General features: G+C 43.6%; 1 protein-coding gene across 1 annotated transcript in view; it reads left to right on the top strand.

Annotated features, from left to right (window-relative positions):
* The window catches only part of LOC125883533 (NACHT, LRR and PYD domains-containing protein 12-like), a 184303-nt gene that overhangs the window by 854 nt on the left and 162349 nt on the right, over window positions 1-21100 (top strand). Inside the window, 11 exon segments of the mRNA XM_049567874.1 lie at window positions 388-537; window positions 702-806; window positions 971-1075; window positions 1240-1344; window positions 1509-1613; window positions 1778-1882; window positions 2084-2319; window positions 5069-5964; window positions 5966-6864; window positions 12308-12484; window positions 14068-14241. Of these exon segments, the coding sequence (XP_049423831.1) occupies window positions 407-537; window positions 702-806; window positions 971-1075; window positions 1240-1344; window positions 1509-1613; window positions 1778-1882; window positions 2084-2319; window positions 5069-5964; window positions 5966-6864; window positions 12308-12484; window positions 14068-14241 (3038 nt within the window). The 5' untranslated portion in view covers window positions 388-406.

Below are 21100 nucleotides of genomic sequence, written 5' to 3' on the forward strand. Positions count from 1 at the left end.
TTTGATAGAAGACAACAGCTTTCATTAAAGATCAGTCAGATATAGTCAGGGCTTCACATCTGTACACATGTTAGTTTAAGAATCACCACATCCCACTGACCACACGTCTCTGTGTTGTTATACTTGACATGTAACTAAACTGTGCCTTTCACGTTTGGGTTGGGCTCTAAAAAACCTGATTGTTAGCAGACGCCTGTATCTGTTCAGAGATCAAATTATTTTCATCACTATTATTTTTATTTTGTGGTTATTTAGTGTCAGTACAAAAGTGTCCCAACTGACCCAGCTCTCCCCTACTGTATGTCATAGAAATACCCAGCCAATATGTAATCATGTCCTATAAATAAGAAGTTACTGACTTCATCACACTGTGTATGTGTGTTACAGTTCTCTCAGATTTGGGAAGATGGATGATTTGGAGGCAGACGGGGACAGATCAGAGTCTCCAGTGTCCAGCTGTCAGCTGTCTTTGAAGAGTGACCGCAGTGAAGGTCATCCTCCATTGTTCAGTGATGAACCTGGACCCTCAGACACAAAGTAAGAGACTGCACACACACAGTCTGGCACTGCACGCTGCATCAAACTGCCGATCCATCTCACGCTCAGTAACTCTCTCGTATGGGTTGGAGGACTTGTTGTAATGTTTCCTCTGGTCTTTACAAGGACTAATAATATGTGTCAAACATTTATTGTTTCCACAGACAGAGAGCAGAGTCTCCAGTATCCAGCTGTCTGTCTATGAAGAGTGACCGGTCCAAAGATTCTCCTCTAAAATTCAGTAATGAACCTGGACCCTCAGACACAAAGTAAGAGACTGCACACACACAGTCTGGCACTGCACGCTGCACCAAACCACCGATCCATCTCACACTCAGTAACTCACTTGTATGGGTTGGAAGACTTGTTGTAATGTTTCCTCTGGTCTTTACAAGGACTAATAATATGTGTCAAACATTTATTGTTTCCACAGACAGAGAGCAGAGTCTCCAGTACCCAGCTGTCTGTCTATGAAGAGTGACCGGTCCAAAGATTCTCCTCTAAAATTCAGTAATGAACCTGGACCCTCAGCCACAAAGTAAGAGACTGCACACACACAGTCTGGCACTGCACGCTGCACCAAACCACCGATCCATCTCACACTCAGTAACTCACTTGTATGGGTTGGAAGACTTGTTGTAATGTTTCCTCTGCTCTTTACAAGGACTAATAATATGTGTCAAACATTTATTGTTTCCACAGACAGAGAGCAGAGTCTCCAGTACCCAGCTGTCTGTCTATGAAGAGTGACCGGTCCAAAGATTCTCCTCTAAAATTCAGTAATGAACCTGGACCCTCAGACACAAAGTAAGAGACTGCACACACACAGTCTGGCACTGCACGCTGCACCAAACCACCGATACATCTCACACTCAGTAACTCACTTGTATGGGTTGGAAGACTTTTTGTAATGTTTCCTCTGCTCTTTACAAGGACTAATAATATGTGTCAAACATTTATTGTTTCCACAGACAGAGAGCAGAGTCTCCAGTACCCAGCTGTCTGTCTATGAAGAGTGACCGGTCCAAAGATTCTCCTCTAAAATTCAGTAATGAACCTGGACCCTCAGCCACAAAGTAAGAGACTGCACACACACAGTCTGGCACTGCACGCTGCACCAAACCACCGATCCATCTCACACTCAGTAACTCACTTGTATGGGTTGGAAGACTTGTTGTAATGTTTCCTCTGGTCTTTACAAGGACTAATAATATGTGTCAAACATTTATTGTTTCCACAGACAGAGAGCAGAGTCTCCAGTACCCAGCTGTCTGTCTATGAAGAGTGACCGGTCCAAAGATTCTCCTCTAAAATTCAGTAATGGACCTGGACCCTCAGACACAAAGTAAGAGCCTGTTGAAAAACATGAGGGAGCTTTTAGCCTTTTGAAAGTCGTCTCACAGTGGAGCACAACATTACTCGGGAGGTTTTCATGAAGCTCCACCATGAGATATTTGAAGTGCCTGTGACTGAGTGTGTGAATAAAGCAAATAATTTTCAGCACAGTTTGCAGGACGAGATCTAAATAATGTGTTCATCTCCACAGAGAGAAGAAGAGGAGTCATGTTTCTGTGGAGGAGCAGCCGTCCTGCTGTAGTTTGTGTCAGGACGTCCTGAAGGATCCAGTCTCTACCAGCTGTGGACACTGGTTCTGCAGACAGTGCATCAGCTCATACTGGGACCAGTCTGCTTCATCAGGAGACTCCTCCTGTCCCCAGTGTGGAAAAAGACCCAGAACAAGAGCTGGACTGCAGACAGCCAGTCAGACCAGCACTGTACAAAGTAAGACTGCACATCTGTCTGCTGATGTCATCATGTCTGAAAACAGGATTCTTCTTGGTTTATTTGTGTTGTACAGCACAGATATTAAAGGGGTTCTACGGCCATTTTTATGATTTTTGTTTTTTGCTATGGTCTAAGACAGTCCAAGGTAGGACTAGGTTAAAATAATTGATTCATCCAATTCAATCGATCTTCACTGGAATGACCCGATAACGATTCGTAAAATCCCAGATTGATTTTTTTAAAGGGGAACTAATGTTTTTTCAACCTGGGCCCTATTTTCTGATCTACTTTTGTCTAAATGAGTGATAGGATGTTCAATATTTGACATTTCTCCAGTACAAAGCTAGGGCTGATCTGCCTGCAGCCCGTGAGCGCACGCTATATTAAATAATAGGGTACTCACAGCGCCAAACAACATTAAAATACGTCCACTTAAAGTGCATTTTTCCACACAGATAGGCTCAGATTGTTAGTATAATTATCCGACAACATAACGTAAAGGAGAAATGAAGGTCTGTTGAATCGAATTGATTCAGGAAATCAGTGGCAATACCCAGCCCTAGTCCAAATTATAAGTAAAAATAAACAACTGTCCTCCAAATCCAGAAGCTAGAGTGCTTAAACTCTAATTTGTGATGTCATAGGATGTAAACTCTGGATCTGCTCCACAGACAATGAATGTTGAAAGATGCTCTAGACGACACTGACAGCACCCAGGGGAATGTTTTGGGTATATGGGTACATTTCCTGTTTCAGAACTGACAACATTACAATAGGATACAGCTCATTTGGGTATTAAAAAGAAAACAAACATTTTGTGGGTCCGTAAAATCTGTCTCCCATTCATTGTCTGTGGAGCAGCTCCAGCCTTTGTACCCTATCACAGGGCTGTTCAGTGACAAATACAATTGGATCGGATTTTAAACCAGGACATGTCGATGGGTCAGACATTTTCAGCTGCGAGCAGCATATTCAAAACTTTTTTCCTTTAGCTTTTGGTAAATGACAAATTTTAAATTAATGCAAATTACTGTCGTAAAAGTAGCTGTGTTTATCATTTCACATTTGAAAGAAATCATTTATTTAGTCATTAAACTGACCGAGGAACATCACATCATACACAGGACATAGTTTTATACAGTCTAAGGCATGCAACAGTCATGTTTACAACAACAAAGTCACTATATAAACTCAATAATATCTCACTGGAAACAAACCTGACATGTCAATAAAATAAATATTACTCCTGACATCACAACACTGAGTTACGTTATATAAGCATGAAGAACAGACATCAGTATCAGTCATTCATCCTGCTCTCTGTCCCACCTCTACTGAGGACACTCCCTGTCCACAGGTAGGCTGTCTCAGGTACATTTTAAGATAAGTGACAAACTAAGTTAAACAGACTACATACACACAGCTTTCATTTTTGTGTGTCTTTAACTATTTGCTATTGGTCCCACTGGTGTGATGTGCTTGTGTAAAATGTGATTGTAAACCGTAACAGCGGTGAATGAGGGACAGAGCAGATTGAAATATGTCTTTCTACATGCTGAACACGTGTATTGATAAAGCACTGGCTTTTTACTGCTCAAGGTTTTATTGCACTTATTTATAGTAACAAGCGTACTTGTTGTCAACTAGAGGAATCTTGAAGTTATACTCCCTTCATCTGTACCACAGCCTCTCTGCTGTTGTCTGACTTCACTCTGTGGTGTGTGTGTGTGTGTGTGTGTGTGGAGGAGGTCAGCATGCAGACAGCAGGAGAGAGTCTGCAGCATGATGATACATGAAACCAAAACTTTGGACTTAAAAGTATCGATGAAAGAGCAGACAACAGCGGAGCTTATTAGTACTAAAGCGCATGGAAAATGCCAGCTGTGCCGTTTCCATCCTTTTTATCCAAGGCGCTTCGGAGGTTGTGCTACTTTCGCGCCTGCCTTTACTAAGCAAGCACAACCGCCTGTCACTCACAGGGGGAGTAAAAAAGTTACAAAGATGAAAAAAATAACGTATCATCATGCTCACCAGTTATCCCAAGCTCTGAGCTGATAATTCTAAAGGCATTGTTCCTTCTGTTGGAGTCAAAGTAGTACGACAAAGACAGGTTATATTCTGGGTATCCCTGGACAATAATGATCAATCGCTTCTCCATTGCTTGCTGCCTTTCACACCACCGGATGTTGTGAAGTCCGTTGGACGGAAAGGATGAAACAGGTCCGTGGAGCTGATTGGTTAATTCTTATCACATGACATGCAGTGCACTTGCTGCGTTCGAAAAAGTTGAGATTTTTCCATCTCTGTGCACCGTGGACGCGTCGCACTGAATGCGTGCCACTGCGGTGTCGCTTTGAATTTTGAGCGCGCTTGACGCGCGTCTACATTGAAACTAATGTGCGCGCAAAAGACGCTACATCTGAACGGCCCCTTAGATTGCTTCTCTGCTAGATTTGGCCTATGGGCCAAAGAAGTAAGACTTTGAGACTTACTTCTTTGTTTTCTGGCTTTCAGAGACAGAAGCTCATGTTTACAAGTATTGATTTAACTTTTGAAGATGGTGGAAATAAGATAATGTCATTCTTAATTTAGGCGGTGTTCTGCTTTAAAGACTGTATAAAATCCTAACATTAGAATGTTTTATTTATTTTTCTTTTTTAATGTGTTACTTGTTTTAATGTTGGTCATGAAAATAATCAGACTCCAGATTTATTTCTTTACTCTGACATTTTTCCTTCTCTTTCAGCAGACAGTGGTCTGCAGGAGGTTTTAGATGAACATAAGATCAGTGTGAGGAGGAGATGTGAACGTGTGACTGAAGGAAGTGATGAAACAGGAAGTGGAACCCTCCTCAACAGGATCTACACTGAGCTCTACATCACAGAGGGACAGAGTGAAGAGGTTAATACCCAACATGAGGTGAAGCAGCTTGAGAGAGCTTCTAAGATGAAGACCCTCCATGAAACTCCAATCAAGTGTCAGCACATCTTTAAAGCCTTACCTGAGCAACAGAAACACATCAGAGTGGTTCTGACCAATGGCGTCGCTGGCGTTGGAAAAACCTTCACAGTGCAGAAGTTCACTCTGGACTGGGCCGAGGGTTTGGAAAACCAAGATGTCAGTGTGGTGATTCTGCTTTCGTTCAGGGAGCTGAACTTCATCAGAGATGAGAAGTTCAGTCTTCTCACTCTGCTCCGTGTTTTCCATCCAACATTACAGAAGGTCACAGCAGAGGAGCTCGCTGTCTGTAAAGTTCTGTTCATCTTTGACGGCCTGGATGAAAGCAGACTGGCTCTGGATTTCCACAACAATGAGGTTGTGACTGATGTCACACAGAAGTCATCAGTCAACGTGCTGTTGACAAACCTCATGGAGGGGAAGCTGCTTCCCTCGGCTCTGGTCTGGATAACTTCCCGACCTGCAGCAGCCAATCAGATCCCTCCTGCATGTGTTGACAGGGTAACAGAAGTACGAGGCTTCACTGATGCCCAGAAGGAGGAGTACTTCAGGAGGAGAGTCAGTGATGAAGAGCGGTCCAGCAGAATCATCTCACACATGAAGACATCCAGGAGCCTCCACATCATGTGTCTAATCCCAGTCTTCTGCTGGATCACTGCTACAGTTCTGGATCACATGTTGACTACAGAGCAGAGAGAGAGAGCTGCCCAAGACCCTGACTGACCTGTACTCACACTTCCTGCTGGTTCAGACAAAGAGGAAGAAGCACAAGTATGATGAGGGACATGAGACCAGTCCACAGGAGCTGACGGAGGCTGACAGGGACGTTCTTCTGAAGCTGGGGAGGCTGGCGTTTGAACATCTGGAGGAAGGAAGCATCATGTTCTACCAAGAAGACCTGGAGCGCTGTGGTCTTGATGTCACAGAGGCCTCGGTGTACTCAGGAGTTTGTACAGAGATCTTAAAAAGAGAGTCTGTGATCTTCCAGAAAACAGTCTACTGCTTCGTTCATCTGAGCGTTCAGGAGTTTCTGGCTGCAGTCTACCTGTTCCACTGTTTCACCAACAGGAACACAAAGGTACTGGAGGACTTCCTGGGGACAGACAAGGATAATTACAGATCCCTGGATGTCTTCTTAAAGAGAGCCATGGAGAAATCCCTCCAAAGTAAAAATGGTCACCTGGATCTGTTTGTCCGCTTCCTTCATGGCCTCTCTCTGGAGTCCAACCAGAGACTGTTAGGAGGCCTTTTGGGTCGGACAGACAACAGTCCAGAAATCATCCAGAGAGCCATCAACAACCTGAAGGAGATGAACACATACGATATCTCTCCTGACAGAAGCATCAACATCTTCCACTGTCTGCTGGAGATGAACGACCTCTCAGTACATCAGGAGATCCAAGAGTTCCTGAAGTCAGAGAACAGATCAGAGAAGGAACTCTCAGAGATCCACTGCTCAGCTCTGGCCTACATGCTGCAGATGTCAGAGGAGGTTCTGGATGAGTTGGACCTGAAGAAATACAAGACAACAAGGGAGGGACGACGGAGACTGATTCCAGCTGTGAGGAACTGCAGAAAGGCTCGGTAAGTCCAGATGTGATTAACATCATAAATCATTGTAGATCAGTAGTTTAATTCTTCAAATATACACACTGTGAAATTCTTATTATTGAAGAGTTGAGGTGTGTGGATAATTACTTTAAGACAAACCACCTGTGGAGTGGACATGGCTATCAATCAGACCAGTTATTTAAACCCCTGTCAACCACGCCCACGTTGATTTTTCTTTTCCACTGGTGCAGCATATGTGTCGCTCTGCTTTAAGACAAATCAGTTTTGTATCCTTCTGTCTTCTTAACTAAACAACATTAGCAGTCTGTGCCAGTTACCTGATGGTATGAGACAGTGAGATGTACGGCTCTCGTGGTGGCTGTTAATGTTGACCCGTTATAAACGTTGTTGACATTTTCCTCGGTGTTGGCATATTGCTTTTGTGCGGGGGTTCACATGCCGTTTACGCCAGGTCCTGTCTCTCGGTCCCGTTTGGGCGATGAGAACAGGTTCCGAGAGGTTGTTGCCGAGTTAAGTTTCCTGTACTTAGCGTTTTACGTCCAGTGTTGTGCGTGTTGTCTCCGTGTGGAGGTTGTCACGTATCAGCACAGGTCCTGTTTCTCGGTCCTGTGTGGGCGGTGAGAGCAGGGCCGCAGATTTTTTGAGGTGTCGGCTTAACTTAACTATCTATCTGTCTGTCATTCTGTCGCTCTTGACACAGTGTTGCGGTTGCAATGCTACACTAAAGCACACACGTCTCATTACAAACATATCGCCCCACAACAGTCTCGTGGTGTGTCGAGCTGGATTGTTTTTCCAGGTTGTGATCTCGTGAGGGCGGGACCTATTGCGAGATTTGAGTCATGAGTCATGTTTGTGTGGCCTGTGGGTTCTAGTTGCCTATTGAGGATGGACATGATGTGTGTGTACGTTGTCTAGGTGAGGAACATGCCTCTGAGGCTGTCTGTAATCCCTCCTCCTGTATGGATTGCTCTATTTTGCCAGCATGAACCTTAGAGGCTCGGCTTTGTGTGTTTGGGGTAAAGCGCAGGATGACTGTTCCACCCGATAAGCCCCAACAGACTAAGCGCTGTATGGCGGGGGAATTTGGGGGTAGCTCCTCTGTGGATCTCCGCCCCAGACCAAGGTGTTTTTTACCCGATAATGCCATTATGATCAGGGCTCAGGAGGAGGATGAGGACGACATTGATGTGGAGGGGGTTTCAGATGATGGGGAGGAGGTCCTGGATGGGGAGGATGACCACACCAAAGAAAGCGATAGACAACAATTCAGGGGTCTAATCGAGAGGGCCTCCCACGTTTTGGGGCTGGAACTGAGGACAGGTCAGGCCCCTCCCCCTTTGCACTTTAATGATGAGGATGAGGAGAGGTCACTTGACACAGAGTTGTTTGCAGTGCCTCTCCTCCCAGAGGTGGTGAACCTTATGCATAAGGGATTTGATAAGCCCACAGCTAAGTTAGTCTTTTCCACTACCAACAGACGTTTGTCTGCCATGAAGGATAAGGACAAAGTAGGCTGTGGTTCGCCACCTTAGTTGGACCAGTCTGTGTTGGCTCTTTTGTTTCCGGCCAGCTCAGTACTGGGTTCAGTTACTCTGCCGCTAGTTAAAGTGCATAGGTCTATGGCGATACAGACTCAGCTGGCCAATACTGGCTCTGTGTTAGCACTGTATCAGCGGCGGCTGGTGCGTGAGCTGCAAGGTGAGGCAGATGCTCGTCTCATTAATGAGATTAAGCTCATTTCCAAAATCTTGTCTAAGACTATGGAAGAGCAGGTGGTGACCGCTGGGAAGGGCATGTCGGCGCTCTGGGTTCCTAGGCGTCAGCTGTATTTGTCCCGATCCAGGTTACAGCCAGAGGACATAGGGGCTCTCTTGAAATTGCCGGTCGTGCCAGGTGCCATGTTTGTCCTGGTGCCACTGCGATGTTACGACAGGCTCAGGAGGCCCGTAGTTGTGCTAAGGAGGTTTCCGGTGCAGTGACCCCCAAGTGGTCTGGTCAGTTCAGGGGTAAGAAGAAGGAAGCCCTCAGGAGTCGGGCTGGGCCTCTAATGATCTGAGGGTCACCTTGAATGCGTGTTGTGGGCGCGGAGGGGCGCCTACGGGCAAGGGCAAGCAGAGTCGAGGCAGGGGCACCCCATAGCCCTCGTCTTCTTCCTGACTCTGGGTCACATCCAGCCTGCCTCCAGCCAGCCCAACCACGGGTTGCGGCTTGGAGGGCACTGCAGGCGAGCCCCTGGGTGTTTTCTACCATGACCCAGGGGTTTCTTATTCAGTTTGTTTGTCGTCCGCCAACCTCAAAGACTCCTACAGTTTTCACAGTGGTAGACTCAGAACACAAGGCAGTGCTCAAGGCCAAGGTTTCTACCCTGTTGGAGAAGGGAGCGATCAGGGAGGTGCCTCAGGGCAACAAGCAGGCTGGTTTTTACTTCCGCTAATTTCTTGTCCCCAAGAAAGATGGGAGTCTAAGCCCCATTTTAGATCTCAGGGGTCTCAACAGACATATCAGGCATCTGCCATGCAAGATGCTGACCGTCTCGAGGGTGCAGCAGTCCATCAACAGAAGGGACGGTACAAAGGTGCCTACTGGGGTTGCTCACCCTTGACCAGAGATCCCGATGTACGCCTTTCCCCTATTTGTCCTCCTTCCGCCTCTTCTGAGGAGGGTGCACATGGAGGAAGTGAGGCTGATCCTGGTGGCTCCACATTGGCCGCACATGATGTGGTTCTCGGACATCCCCCCAGCACTGGGCGTCTGGACTTGTTGTCTCAAGCAAAGGGGACTCAGGTTCATCCCTTTCCCCAAGGGCTCAGGCTCGGGGCATGGCCCCTGAAGGGGTCGAGCTGCTAGCCATGGGGCTGTCACCTTCTGTGGTCAGTACGCTACAGGAGGCGTGCACACCGTCGACAAGAGCACTTTAAGCCCACAGATGGAGGGCTTTTGTGGCCTGGTGCAGGGTACACCAGACGGACCCACTTAGGTGCTCGGCCCAAGCTGTCCTGTGGTTCTTACAAGGACTCTTGGATACTGGGAGGGCGCCCTCTACCCTGAGGGGTATGGTGGCGGCGATCAAGAAGGCGTACTGGCTTACGTGGTAGACCACCTCCGCCGCCCTGGGATTTGGAGCTGGTTTTGTAGGCTCTGGAGGGTTCTCCTTTTGAACCCTTAGAGTCGGTGGACCTGAAATGGTTGTCCATCAAATCTGCCCTCCTGTTGGCGCTAGCCACGGCCAAGAGGGTGGGGGAGCTCCATGCTCTTTCCGTACATGAAGATCTGTGCAGAGTGGTCCTGCGACCCAACCCTGCATTTCTTCCCAAGGTCCTCTCTGCATCGCAGCCAGGTCAGGAGGTCATGCTCTAACACAAGAGGGGGATAGTGGGCACTCACTTGTGTGACCTGTCAGGGCCCTTAGGGTGTATCTGCACCGGACGCGGGTCCATAGGCGGACTGACCAGTTGTTTGTGTGCTTTAGGCAGGACCTTCTGGGTCAGGCACTGTCTAAGGCCCGTCTTTCCCACTGGATTGTGGAGGCTATCTAGCAGGCTTATGTGGGGACTGGGGCGCCCTTCCCATCAGGAGTGCGGGTGCACTGGACTCGGGGCATGGCTACGTCTCGGGCGTCATGGCGCGGTCCCTCTGTCGATGAGATCTGTGCAGTGGCTACCTGGTTGACCCTGTCCACATTTGCTCGCTTCTACCAGTTGGGGTAGCCTGGTGGTAGTGACTTTTTCATTTTTGTTTTTCCTGTCATTCAGCCTCGTGGGGGCTTGTCTGAGTGACCTCTCCACCGCTCTGATTGAGCCTTGCATCTTGCCGGGTCTTCTGGCCCTTGGTTGCATCTTGCACCAGGGCTGGGGCTGGTGACGTCTCATTTGAAAGCCACACCATATGTGTGGGGTGGTGCTACTCTGTCCCTTTGTGGTGTGTTTTACAGCTCTCCCGTCGAGATATATGTAATATCTCTGAGGTGGAGGGTAAGCCTCCTTACAATAGTAAACGTAAGGTTACGTGTGTAACCATGGTTCTCTGAGTAGGAGGCTTCCCCTCCAGCGTGAGGCTGCTCAGGGATTCGTTCCAAGGATCTATATCAACGTGGGCGTGATTGACAGGGGTTTCAATAACCGGTCTGATTGATAGCCACGTGCACTCCACAGGTGGTTTGTCTTAAAGTAATTATCCACACACCTGACCCTGATGGATCAGGATATAATATCTCTGAGGTGGAGGGGAAGCCTCCTACTCAGAGAACCATGGTTACACACGTAACCGTACGTTTATAGCTGTTGAGTTCATCAACACAGTTCTTCTCTTTATTTATGATCATTAATTATTTGACAGTTTTTCACCTTTGTGTGATGGAGGTGAACCTGATAAAACAAATGATGGACTTCAGAGGTTGTTGTTGAGGTTTAATCACAGCAGCATTTCATCACAGTATGGCAGTATTTGATGGTTCTGAGTGAAAGCAGTAAAGTTATTACTCCATAAGAAGGTTCTGGAAGGTGTTTTATAGAATCAGACATGCAGATAATACCTGAGTTTATTCACCACTATGCTTAAAAATGTAAAATAAGATCTGTATCATTTGCCAAAGGAGATTTCTGAAGTCCTAAAAACTGCTTTTATCCAGTTGTTGCTATCTCTTTTTTCATGCCTCGGCGCCGGTGACAGTCGTGGCCAGAGGCATCATGTTTTTGGGTTGTCAGTCTGTCCACGACATCTCAAGAACACCTTGAGAGAAATTCTTTACATTTGGCACAAACGTCCAGTTGGACTTAAGAATGAACTGATTAGATTTTGTTGGTCAAAGGTCAAGATCACTGTGACCTCACAGAATATGTTTTTGGTCATAACTCAAGAATTCATTCACTAATTATGACAAAACTTCACACTAATGTCTAACAGGATAAAATAATGAAGTGATGAGATTTTATATCCTAAAGGTCAAAGGTCACCTTCACTGTGACATCATCATGTTTTGTGGAAACATGTTTCTGGTCATTATTAAACGTCATATCTCAGGAACAGAAGGGGAGACATTTGGTCAGAGACTGAGTTGGTGACACTGATCTTGAAACTGTGCTGATTGTATAGATCTTCTGTGCTGTCGGGTTGAAGATGTGTGAAGCGTCTGTGTTTTAGAATAAGTAGCTTCTTTGCAGCAACATCCATATTTGAATCATTGTCTACTGTCATGGACACATATGAGTCTGGACAGACATGGATGTAAACTGTAAGTGTAACTTGACTGGTGAAGCATATGACCACGAGGCAGTAATTCTGGTCATGAATCAGCTTTTAATTAGTTTGAATTCTTTGTGTTCTTTTTTTATTCTTAACTATTTTCAGTCCATCAAAACATGATATTTCAAACTGTTTTATCATCAAATCCATAAAGTAAATATAAAGTGTCTCTTTGACAATAACTGATTTTGTAATATATGTGTCATGTCAGATTTACTGTATGTGGACTCTCAGAGACTCACTGTGAAGTCGTGGCCTCAGCTCTGAAGTCCAACCCCTCCCATCTGATAGAGCTGGACCTGAGTGTCATCAACAGCCTGCAGGATTCAGGAGTGAAGCGGCTGTGTGCTGGACTGGAGAGTCCAAACTGTAGACTGGAGGCTCTGAGGTCAGTTCACTTGCTTATGGAGGTGTTTGTTTGTTTGTTTTTGGATATATATAATATAAATCCTTGACTGAGGTTATAAAGCTTTCAGTGTTTTCAGAAATGTTGTGTCTTTCCAAATGGCTGAACAGTTGGTTATGAAAGGCAGAGAAATGATGATTTAGAACATTGCAGCAGCCCAGAGTTTTCAAAGTGTCTGTGTGTTCACAAGTTTTGTATCTTTGAACTGAATCTCTGTGGTTTGAAGTTTAGTTTCTCTCCTGCGTTGCTGTTTGTACTTTCAGATATCTGCCTTATTTTACCGTTTCATGTTCACTGTCAGACGGATAAGATTTGTATGAAGTCACTGCAGATGAAAACCCAATATTTTCTGCTTTGGCTGCTTCACAATAAAGGCTAAACAAAGCTAAAATAACAAAACAACATGGGACTTTTATTGTGAAGACACATATTTTGTGTGACATTTATGACTGTATGCTCAATGATCTCTCGTGGTCGATAGGAAACTGTGGTCTCATTTTGAAACGGAGCATCTACAGATTAATTCCATACAGGATATCTGATGATCCACTGAAGTTGGTCACAATACGAGATGATTTAGTCCTGTGTTCTTGTTGTTGTTGTTGTTTTTTATCTCAGCCGCCATCTTGACTGTAAGGAAGTCAGGAGGGACAACTCCACCGGTAACAGCTGAGCAGCATGTGTTGTTGTCTCGAGTCACAGCAGTAATGCAGTGGCCTGGCAGAGGTCTGCACTCTACTGAGTGCACTTTGTAGTTGATGTGTGTAATCATTCCTTCTGTCCATACTGTCTGTGAAGCAGTCCCTTTATAACCTGACTCCAGTGTTACCAGATGGAGGACAAAATCCACAGTCTTGTTCTGTGTCAAAGTTCAGTTTAAACTAATATGAGGCTTCAGACGTCTGAGTTACAGTCAGTATTTAGTGTTTGATAGTGTTTTTCTTGTTGAGCTGCAGAGGAGGAACAGTAACTCAAAGAGGGAGTTTGGTGCTAAACAGTCTGTAACTTTCTTCCACACCCTCTTGATTTGGATCTTATTAGTTTGATCTGAACTTATGAAGACATTTCTTACAGTGTAGCTGAGTTAAGAAGAGACCACTTCACACTCAGTATGGACAGGAGGAATATTTACTGCCACCAATAACTCTTTTAATGTGCATGTGGCTGTTGAACAAACCTGAACAAATGTGTCCCTCTCCTTTTTATTCCATATACAAATACAGTATGAAGGTCATGTAAGAAATGAATGAATGAACAGTGTTTTAGTCCAACGTGTCTGATTTGATATTGATCCTCTAAATACAGACTTGACTGAGATCAACAGCATGTTGTTAATCTGTGTTGATATGAATAGGTGAATGAATGTTGTGGTGACATTTGGATGATGTCTGTAGAAGGCTGACATCATGATGATCCACAATAACACAATGACAAAGTCACTCTACTCAGTTTAGGGCAAAGCTCATTGATCAGGACATAGTAATGTTGAGCTACACATTTAACACCTGAACACATCTGATTGTTTTATTAATGATTTTTATCTACATCATTTATTCTTCATTCAGACTGAGGAGGTGCAATTTGTCAGAGACCAGCTGTGTTTCACTGGCCTCAGCTCTGAAGTCCAACCCCTCCCATCTGAGAGAGCTGGACTTGAGTGACAACGAGCTGCAGGATTCAGGAGTGAAGCAGCTGTGTGATTTTCTGGAGAGTCCACACTGTAAACTGGAGACTCTGAGGTCAGACACCATTTTTTGCTCCTGTGCTGAGATTATTATGATGTGAAAGTTGTGTTGACACTAAACTGCAGACATCAGGCTGATATTATACTAATCCACAATGAAGTCTATTTGTCTTGTTCAGTGGTTTAATCCATTGACTGTGGCAGAGCAATGTGGAGCTAAAACCTTAAAGATAAACTCTGCAGGATCTTCCTTCAAAACAGTGTATAGACTCATACAGAAATAATCCCTCTCAATCAATCAGTCAATCAATTTTATTTATGAAGCCCAATACCACAAATAACAATTTGCCTCACAGGGCTTTACAGCATATGACATCCCTCTGTCCTTTGGACCCTCACAGCAGATAAGAAAAAACTCCCCAAAAATGGTAGAAACCTCAAGAAGAGCAACTGAGGAGGGATCCCTCTTCCAGGACGGACAGACGTGCAATAGATGTCGTACAGAACAGATCAACATGATAAATGGACAATAATCCGTATGACACAATGAGACATTAAGAGACAGAGAGAGGGAGAGAGAAATTTAAAAAAAAAAAATTAAATTAAAAAAGCAATTAATAAACATACAAAGTGGTGTTGAAAACTGCGTATATTGCTAGCAGATCTATTTTCTGGCCTGAAGTGCGGCCGTGGCTGGTTCTGAATGTGGACTCTAGCAGGCAGCTGCTCTCTCCTCTTCCTGGTACTGCGTACCGCCACTGAATCTTTTACCAGACCGTACTAGCTTACTTTCACCCCTGACGACCACCCCGTCAAACCAATACTCCTGCGGCCTCATGTACAAAGACTTGCGTGGATTTCCTACTGAAACATGGCATACGCTTAAATCCAGAAAATGTCGTACGCACAAAAACATCCTGATGTATGAATCTGTGCGTGCACATGAATCCAAGTACATTTCCTTTGTGTATCCCAATCAACGTGGAATTGAGCGCACATGTTGGAGTACCCGACCCCTCCCTGTCCACGCCCCATTTAAATATGCAAATCATATTTAAATGAACCGTGCACCTGAGATTCCCCTCTCTGCACAAGCAGAAAACTAAAACAAAAGACTGAGTAAGACGGGGAAAAAAGAAAAACTTCACAGAATGCAAATTGGAGATGCTACTCACTGAAGTGGAGGTGCACAAAAATGTACTTTTTGGCACACTGTCCTCCGGCATCAATACAGAACGCAAGAGGAATGAGTGGGAGAGTGTGTGTGAGGCTGTCAATGCTGTGGGGTCAGAAAAGCATACACACTCAGAATTTAAAAAGAAGTGGTCCGACATTGAGGTGACGTGAAGCGGAGGACGGCTGCCCACCACCAAAGTGTGGCCAAAACAGGTGCGGGGACAGGAGAGGAGGAGCTCACCCCGTTTGAACAGAGAGTCGCCTGGGATCAGTTGAAAGCAGACAAATAATTATATGAACTGGATTTACAGTTTCCATTTGTTAATTGTAGACACCACTTACACGGATCACACACTATTGTTGTAAATGAATGCAGAAGTGCGCCGGGGAAAAGGTCAGGCTGATTAAGAAATGTCACACTTTACGCACGGGTTTATTGATATGAGTACTTTACACACAGAGACAATCAGGAGCTTGTTAGAAAGCTCTGAAGCTGTAGTTTAACCAGCAAAAAACAGCAAGTCACTCACTTTAACCACTGACTGGTACTGATGCTGTGAAGACATGATAATATTTGAGGGCTCACATGCTCAATGCGCATCAGGGGGATTAATATTAGGACAATTAAACGAATAAATTATTTACTCACCAAGAAGCCACCCATCGTGCACAATGCCAGCTTGTAGTCTGTTCCCAACCATGCTGTTACTCAGTGCATTGAACCAGGCCACCTCACCACAATGTTGATTAATTGTCTGTCTCTGAACACACACACTCTTCGTATTGCGCCATTTACAATGTCTTAATACTGCTAAAGCAGCCGTTGTTGTTAACGGTATTTTCTGACATTGTTGTCATCCGTTAGTTGACAACAAGTACACTTGTTACTATAAATAAGTGCAATAAAACCTTGAGCAGTAAAAAGCCAGTGCTTTATCAATACACGTGTTCAGCATGTAGAAAGCCATATTTCAATCTGCTCTGTCCCTCATTCACCGCCGCTATGGTTTACAATCATGGTTTACACAAGCACATCACACTAGTGGGACCAATAGCGAATAGTTAAAGACAAACTAAAATGAAAGATGTGTGTATGTAGTCTGTTTAACTTAGTTTGTCACTTATCTTAAAATGTACCTGAGACAGCCTACCTGTGGACTGAAAATGTCTGGCCCATCAACATTTTCTGGTTTAAAATCCGGCCCAGTTGAATTTGTAATTGAACAGCCCTGCTTTAAACACTTGATTTCAACTTAAATTTACCCTGATGATTCTTTAAATAAGTGATTTGTGTTTGGCTGCACAACATGAGTTAGTGATGATGAAGCCACTGGTGGAGCTGGCAGAGTTTAAGAGGTGAAGTCACTACATCTTTATTGAAGTAGCAGCACGTTGTCAATGATATTTATGAGAGCTGTTTTTCACTTTTTGTATTTTCCAGTCTTTAACCTGCATCCTGTTGGGATCAGCACAATAACACAATGACAAAGTCACTCTACTCAGTTTAGGGCAAAGCTCATTGATCAGGACATAGTAATGTTGAGCTACACATTTAACACCTGAACACATCTGATTGTTTTATTAATGATTTTTTTTTTAATATATTTTATTGATTTTAGTTTTCAAAACACTAAAGGAAACAGAAAAACACAACAAAAAAACAGAAAAACAAACAAACATACAAACAAACAAACAAACAAGTCTGACAGCACCTGAATCACAAATCATACCAAAATTGCAGCATCGACAATATACATCACAGGACAACCATAGTACAAAAGAAAAATTTACTCCATTCCTATGTTAGGTCACAAGTTTTCAAGTAAAAGGGGGTTGATGAGAAGGTACATTCTTAAAATAAAATTACAAAATCAATTGGAATTCATTCTGAAAGTTAATCCACCCCTCTGTAGTAAGTCTGAAATTTCATATGGCAAATGCTCTAAAATTGGTTGCCAGATTTTAAAAAAAAAAAAAGTATTGTTCCCCCCTAAGGTAGCAGAGAGGCTTTCCATCAGTAAGACCTTATAAATTTGTCTGTACCACTGCGTTACTGTTGGGGGTTTGTCTTTAATCCATTGGAACAAAATACATCGTCTAGCTAGTAACAGGAGTTTTGTTATAAGAGTGTACTGAGAGGGGTTAAGATTAGGGCTGGGCAGTATGACAAAATTTTCATATCATGGTTTTCAGAAAAAAACATATCGGTTTCACGGTATTTCATGGTATTTTGCTCAGGTTCAGCCAACTTGACATGCTCCTGTGTTGTGCTATGGCCTATTCAAGTGCCGGAATTTGTTATTTACCTGACAACACCTGAACGCAACACATGCTCCGCTCCATTCATTTGGGCTCCACTGACTCTTATGGAAGCAACACGTAGAGATGCCAGCGGGGTTGTTTTACCGTTTGCCAAGCCGAGAGGCTGCATGTAGGCTGCATGAAATGTTAAAGCATTTTCCACCTAAGTTATTACATATATTTGAGTTATCTACAAGTTTACTGTACTGTTTGTCATCTACTCGCTTTCAAATGTCCGTCACGGACATTTACACAATGTCACGGATAAACATGGGTAAATGCATGAAAAAAAATCATCATATATCACCTCTGATAATGGTTTATTCATTTAAAAACACATTGTGCTCGTTTAGCACACTGTTTCATGTAGTTTTTATCTGCTGGAGGGTCGCGTAGGGGAGCATAGCGCAACAAAAACAGAAGAGCCCCGTAAAGAGAGAGTTGTCACGCAACAGACGGGGGTTGTCGCACCGTTCCCGTTGCCGGTGGAGCTGCTGATTAACGGGGGGGCGAGCTACTACGTGACTCACACTGCAGACGTGCCGCGCCGCTGACATGCCCGGTGGAGCCCAGCCGTAACTGTCTCGGACTCAGGATGGGTCGTCTTCGGTCAGGAAAATGCGGCCCGAGCCGTGCTCTAGTGTGCTAACCTGTGTGTGTGCGCTTTGTGTGTGTGTGTGTGCGCGCATCGGGGCGAAACTCCGCCCTGCTATGTACAGTTGCTTTGCTTGCCCAAGATTGTATAAAGCTCTTTTTTAATATTTTTCCAAAAACATGCAATAAAAGCACATTTCCATATTAAGTGAAAATAAGTTCCCAACTCTTTCTTACATTTTTTACACATGGGGGATATATTGGAGTCGCATTTATTGAGAAACTGGGGTGTACGTTGTAGCCTGTGAAATATTTGGTATTGGTTCTCATTTAACTGATTACATAAGAATATTTTACTTGACAATGAAAATATCTTAGACCACTCTTCCTGGCTAGATTGGATTCCTAGGTCCTTCTCCCATGTGCTAATAATTTTGTCAATGTTATATTTGTCCAAGGACTGTGGCTTCTGATAAAAAATGGAAATAAACTTTTTTGTAATATTTGGAATGAGAGGAAAGTTATCAAGAGTGCTCCTAGCGTACTTATCATCAGGAAACTTGCAAGCAGAGAGTATAAAATGTCTGATCTGTAAATATGCAAAAAAGAATGTGAAGGATATTCCATATTTAATCTGAAGTTGCTGAAAAGACATAATTGTTTCTGCTTCAAACAGGTCTCCGATTGTTTTAATACCCTTTGTAAACCACTCTTCAAAAACCCCTTTCCCTTGTCCAGGTAAAAAGAAATTTTTAATTATTGGTTGAAGGGATGATGAAAAGTTTTGATGACCAGTCATTTTAGAAATATCATACCATGTTTTTAATGTATTGCTTACAATTACATTTTTTTTTATATTTGATGGGAGCTGGACATTACCTGAGAGATAACTTAATAAGGAGTGGGGGTGGCAACACCAGGGGTCAATATGGGATTTTTTGGTTTCTAAAAAGTTGTGTATCCAATTATAAATTGTTTGGGCATGGCAAGCCCAGTTATAATAAAGAAGACTTGGTAGAGCTATCCCCCCTCTGTTTATAGGAAGTTGCAGTGTTTTAATTTTCACTCTGGCTTTCCTCCCATGCCATAAATATCTGGAAATTGACTTTTCTATGTCCTGAATTGCAGTTTTTGTAGTATAGAGAGGGAGCATTTGCATTGGATAAAGAAGCCTCGGTAGTATATTCATCTTTATCAGGCTCGCTCTGCCCAACCAAGATAAGGGTAAATCCATCCAGCGATTTAGATCTGTTTTTATTCCTGCAATAATATTTGTAAAATTTTGTTTGTAAAGATGATCAAGATTTGCAGTTATTCTAATTCCAAGATAGCTAAATCCAGATGATGACCACTTAAAAGGGAAATCAGAAGGCTGGTTAAGATTCCCTAAGGGGAGAGCTTCGGATTTCTCAAAATTAATTTTGTAGCCTGAGATTTCAGGAAATTCATTTATAATAGAGAGGATTATCGGGACTGAGGATTCAGGATTTCTAATAAAAAGCAGAATGTCATCTGCGTAAAGCGCAATTCTGTGGTCCACTTCCGCCAATTCAACTCCATTAACTTCTTTATGCTTCCTAATCATTTCTGCTAATGGCTCAAGAGCTAGAGCAAAAAGGAGGGGTGACAGAGGGCACCCTTGGCGCGTCCCTCTCTGGAGATAGAATGGGTCTGAGCTACATCCATTTACAAGTACCTTGGCTATTGGTGTTTTATATAGAATTTTCACCCAATTGATAAAAGTATCCCCCAACTTAAACCTAACGAAATGGCAAGAATATTGGTTCTAGTGGTTTGTGAGTACTGGATAACATTTAATAATCGCCGCATATTTGTATGGGAGTGCCTATTAATAATAAATCCTGTTTGGTCATGGTTAATCAAGTTTGGAAGGAATCTCTCCAGCCTGGTGGCAAGTATCTTGGCCAATATTTTACAGTCTACTCCCAGCAGACTGATCGGTCTATAGGAGGAACAGCTCTCAGGAGGTTTGTTCTTTTTCAATATTAGACATATGTGAACCATATTGAGGGTGGGAGGAAGACATCCATTAGTAAATGACTCAGAAAACATATTGGTTAAGGGTCCCACTATGTAATCTGTAAACTGTTTATAAAATTCTGAACTGAACCCATCTGGTCCTGGTGCTTTCCCTCCTTGTAGGTTTCCAATAGCCTCCCGTACTTCCTGTTCAGAGATTGGTGAGCATAAAGTTGTCCTTGCATCTTCAGGCAGAGTTGGCAATGCTATTTTGTCGAAAAAACTGTTACTCAAGGTAGAGCTATATTTGCATTCAGATGTGTATAACTTTCCATAAAAATCCTTCATGATTTGGATAATATGTTTTGTTTCCGAGTGTCTCACACCATTTTTGTCTACAAGTGAGGGTATAATATTTTGTTCCTTTCGGCCCTTGACTAAGCGAGCCAATAGCTTTCCTGGTTTGTTGCAACACTCAAAGAACTTATGTTTTGCCTGGAAAATTGCCTGTTCTGCTTTTTCAGTAAGAAGCTGGTCAAGGGAGGAGCGAGCAGTTTCAAGTTTCTGTTGATTTTTCTTAGTAGGTGAGGATTTAAATTCAGTTTCTAGCTTGTTTATTATATCTTCCAATTCAAGTTGTGCCTTAATTTTTTTTTCCTCTTAGCAGAAGTATATGAAATAATAGTCCCCTCATAAAAGCCTTGGCAGTTTCCCATAATATTGATGCAGATACATCTGGAGTACTGTTTGCAGATAGAAAAATGTCCCACTGTTCTTTAAAATATTTAATAAAGGAAGAGTCACTGAGCAAAATGGGGTTTAGACGCCAATGTCTAGACAAGGGGTCATGATATGGAGGGTCT

Source organism: Epinephelus fuscoguttatus, linkage group LG23 (genome assembly GCF_011397635.1).
Source record: "Epinephelus fuscoguttatus linkage group LG23, E.fuscoguttatus.final_Chr_v1".
NCBI lineage: Eukaryota > Metazoa > Chordata > Actinopteri > Perciformes > Serranidae > Epinephelus > Epinephelus fuscoguttatus.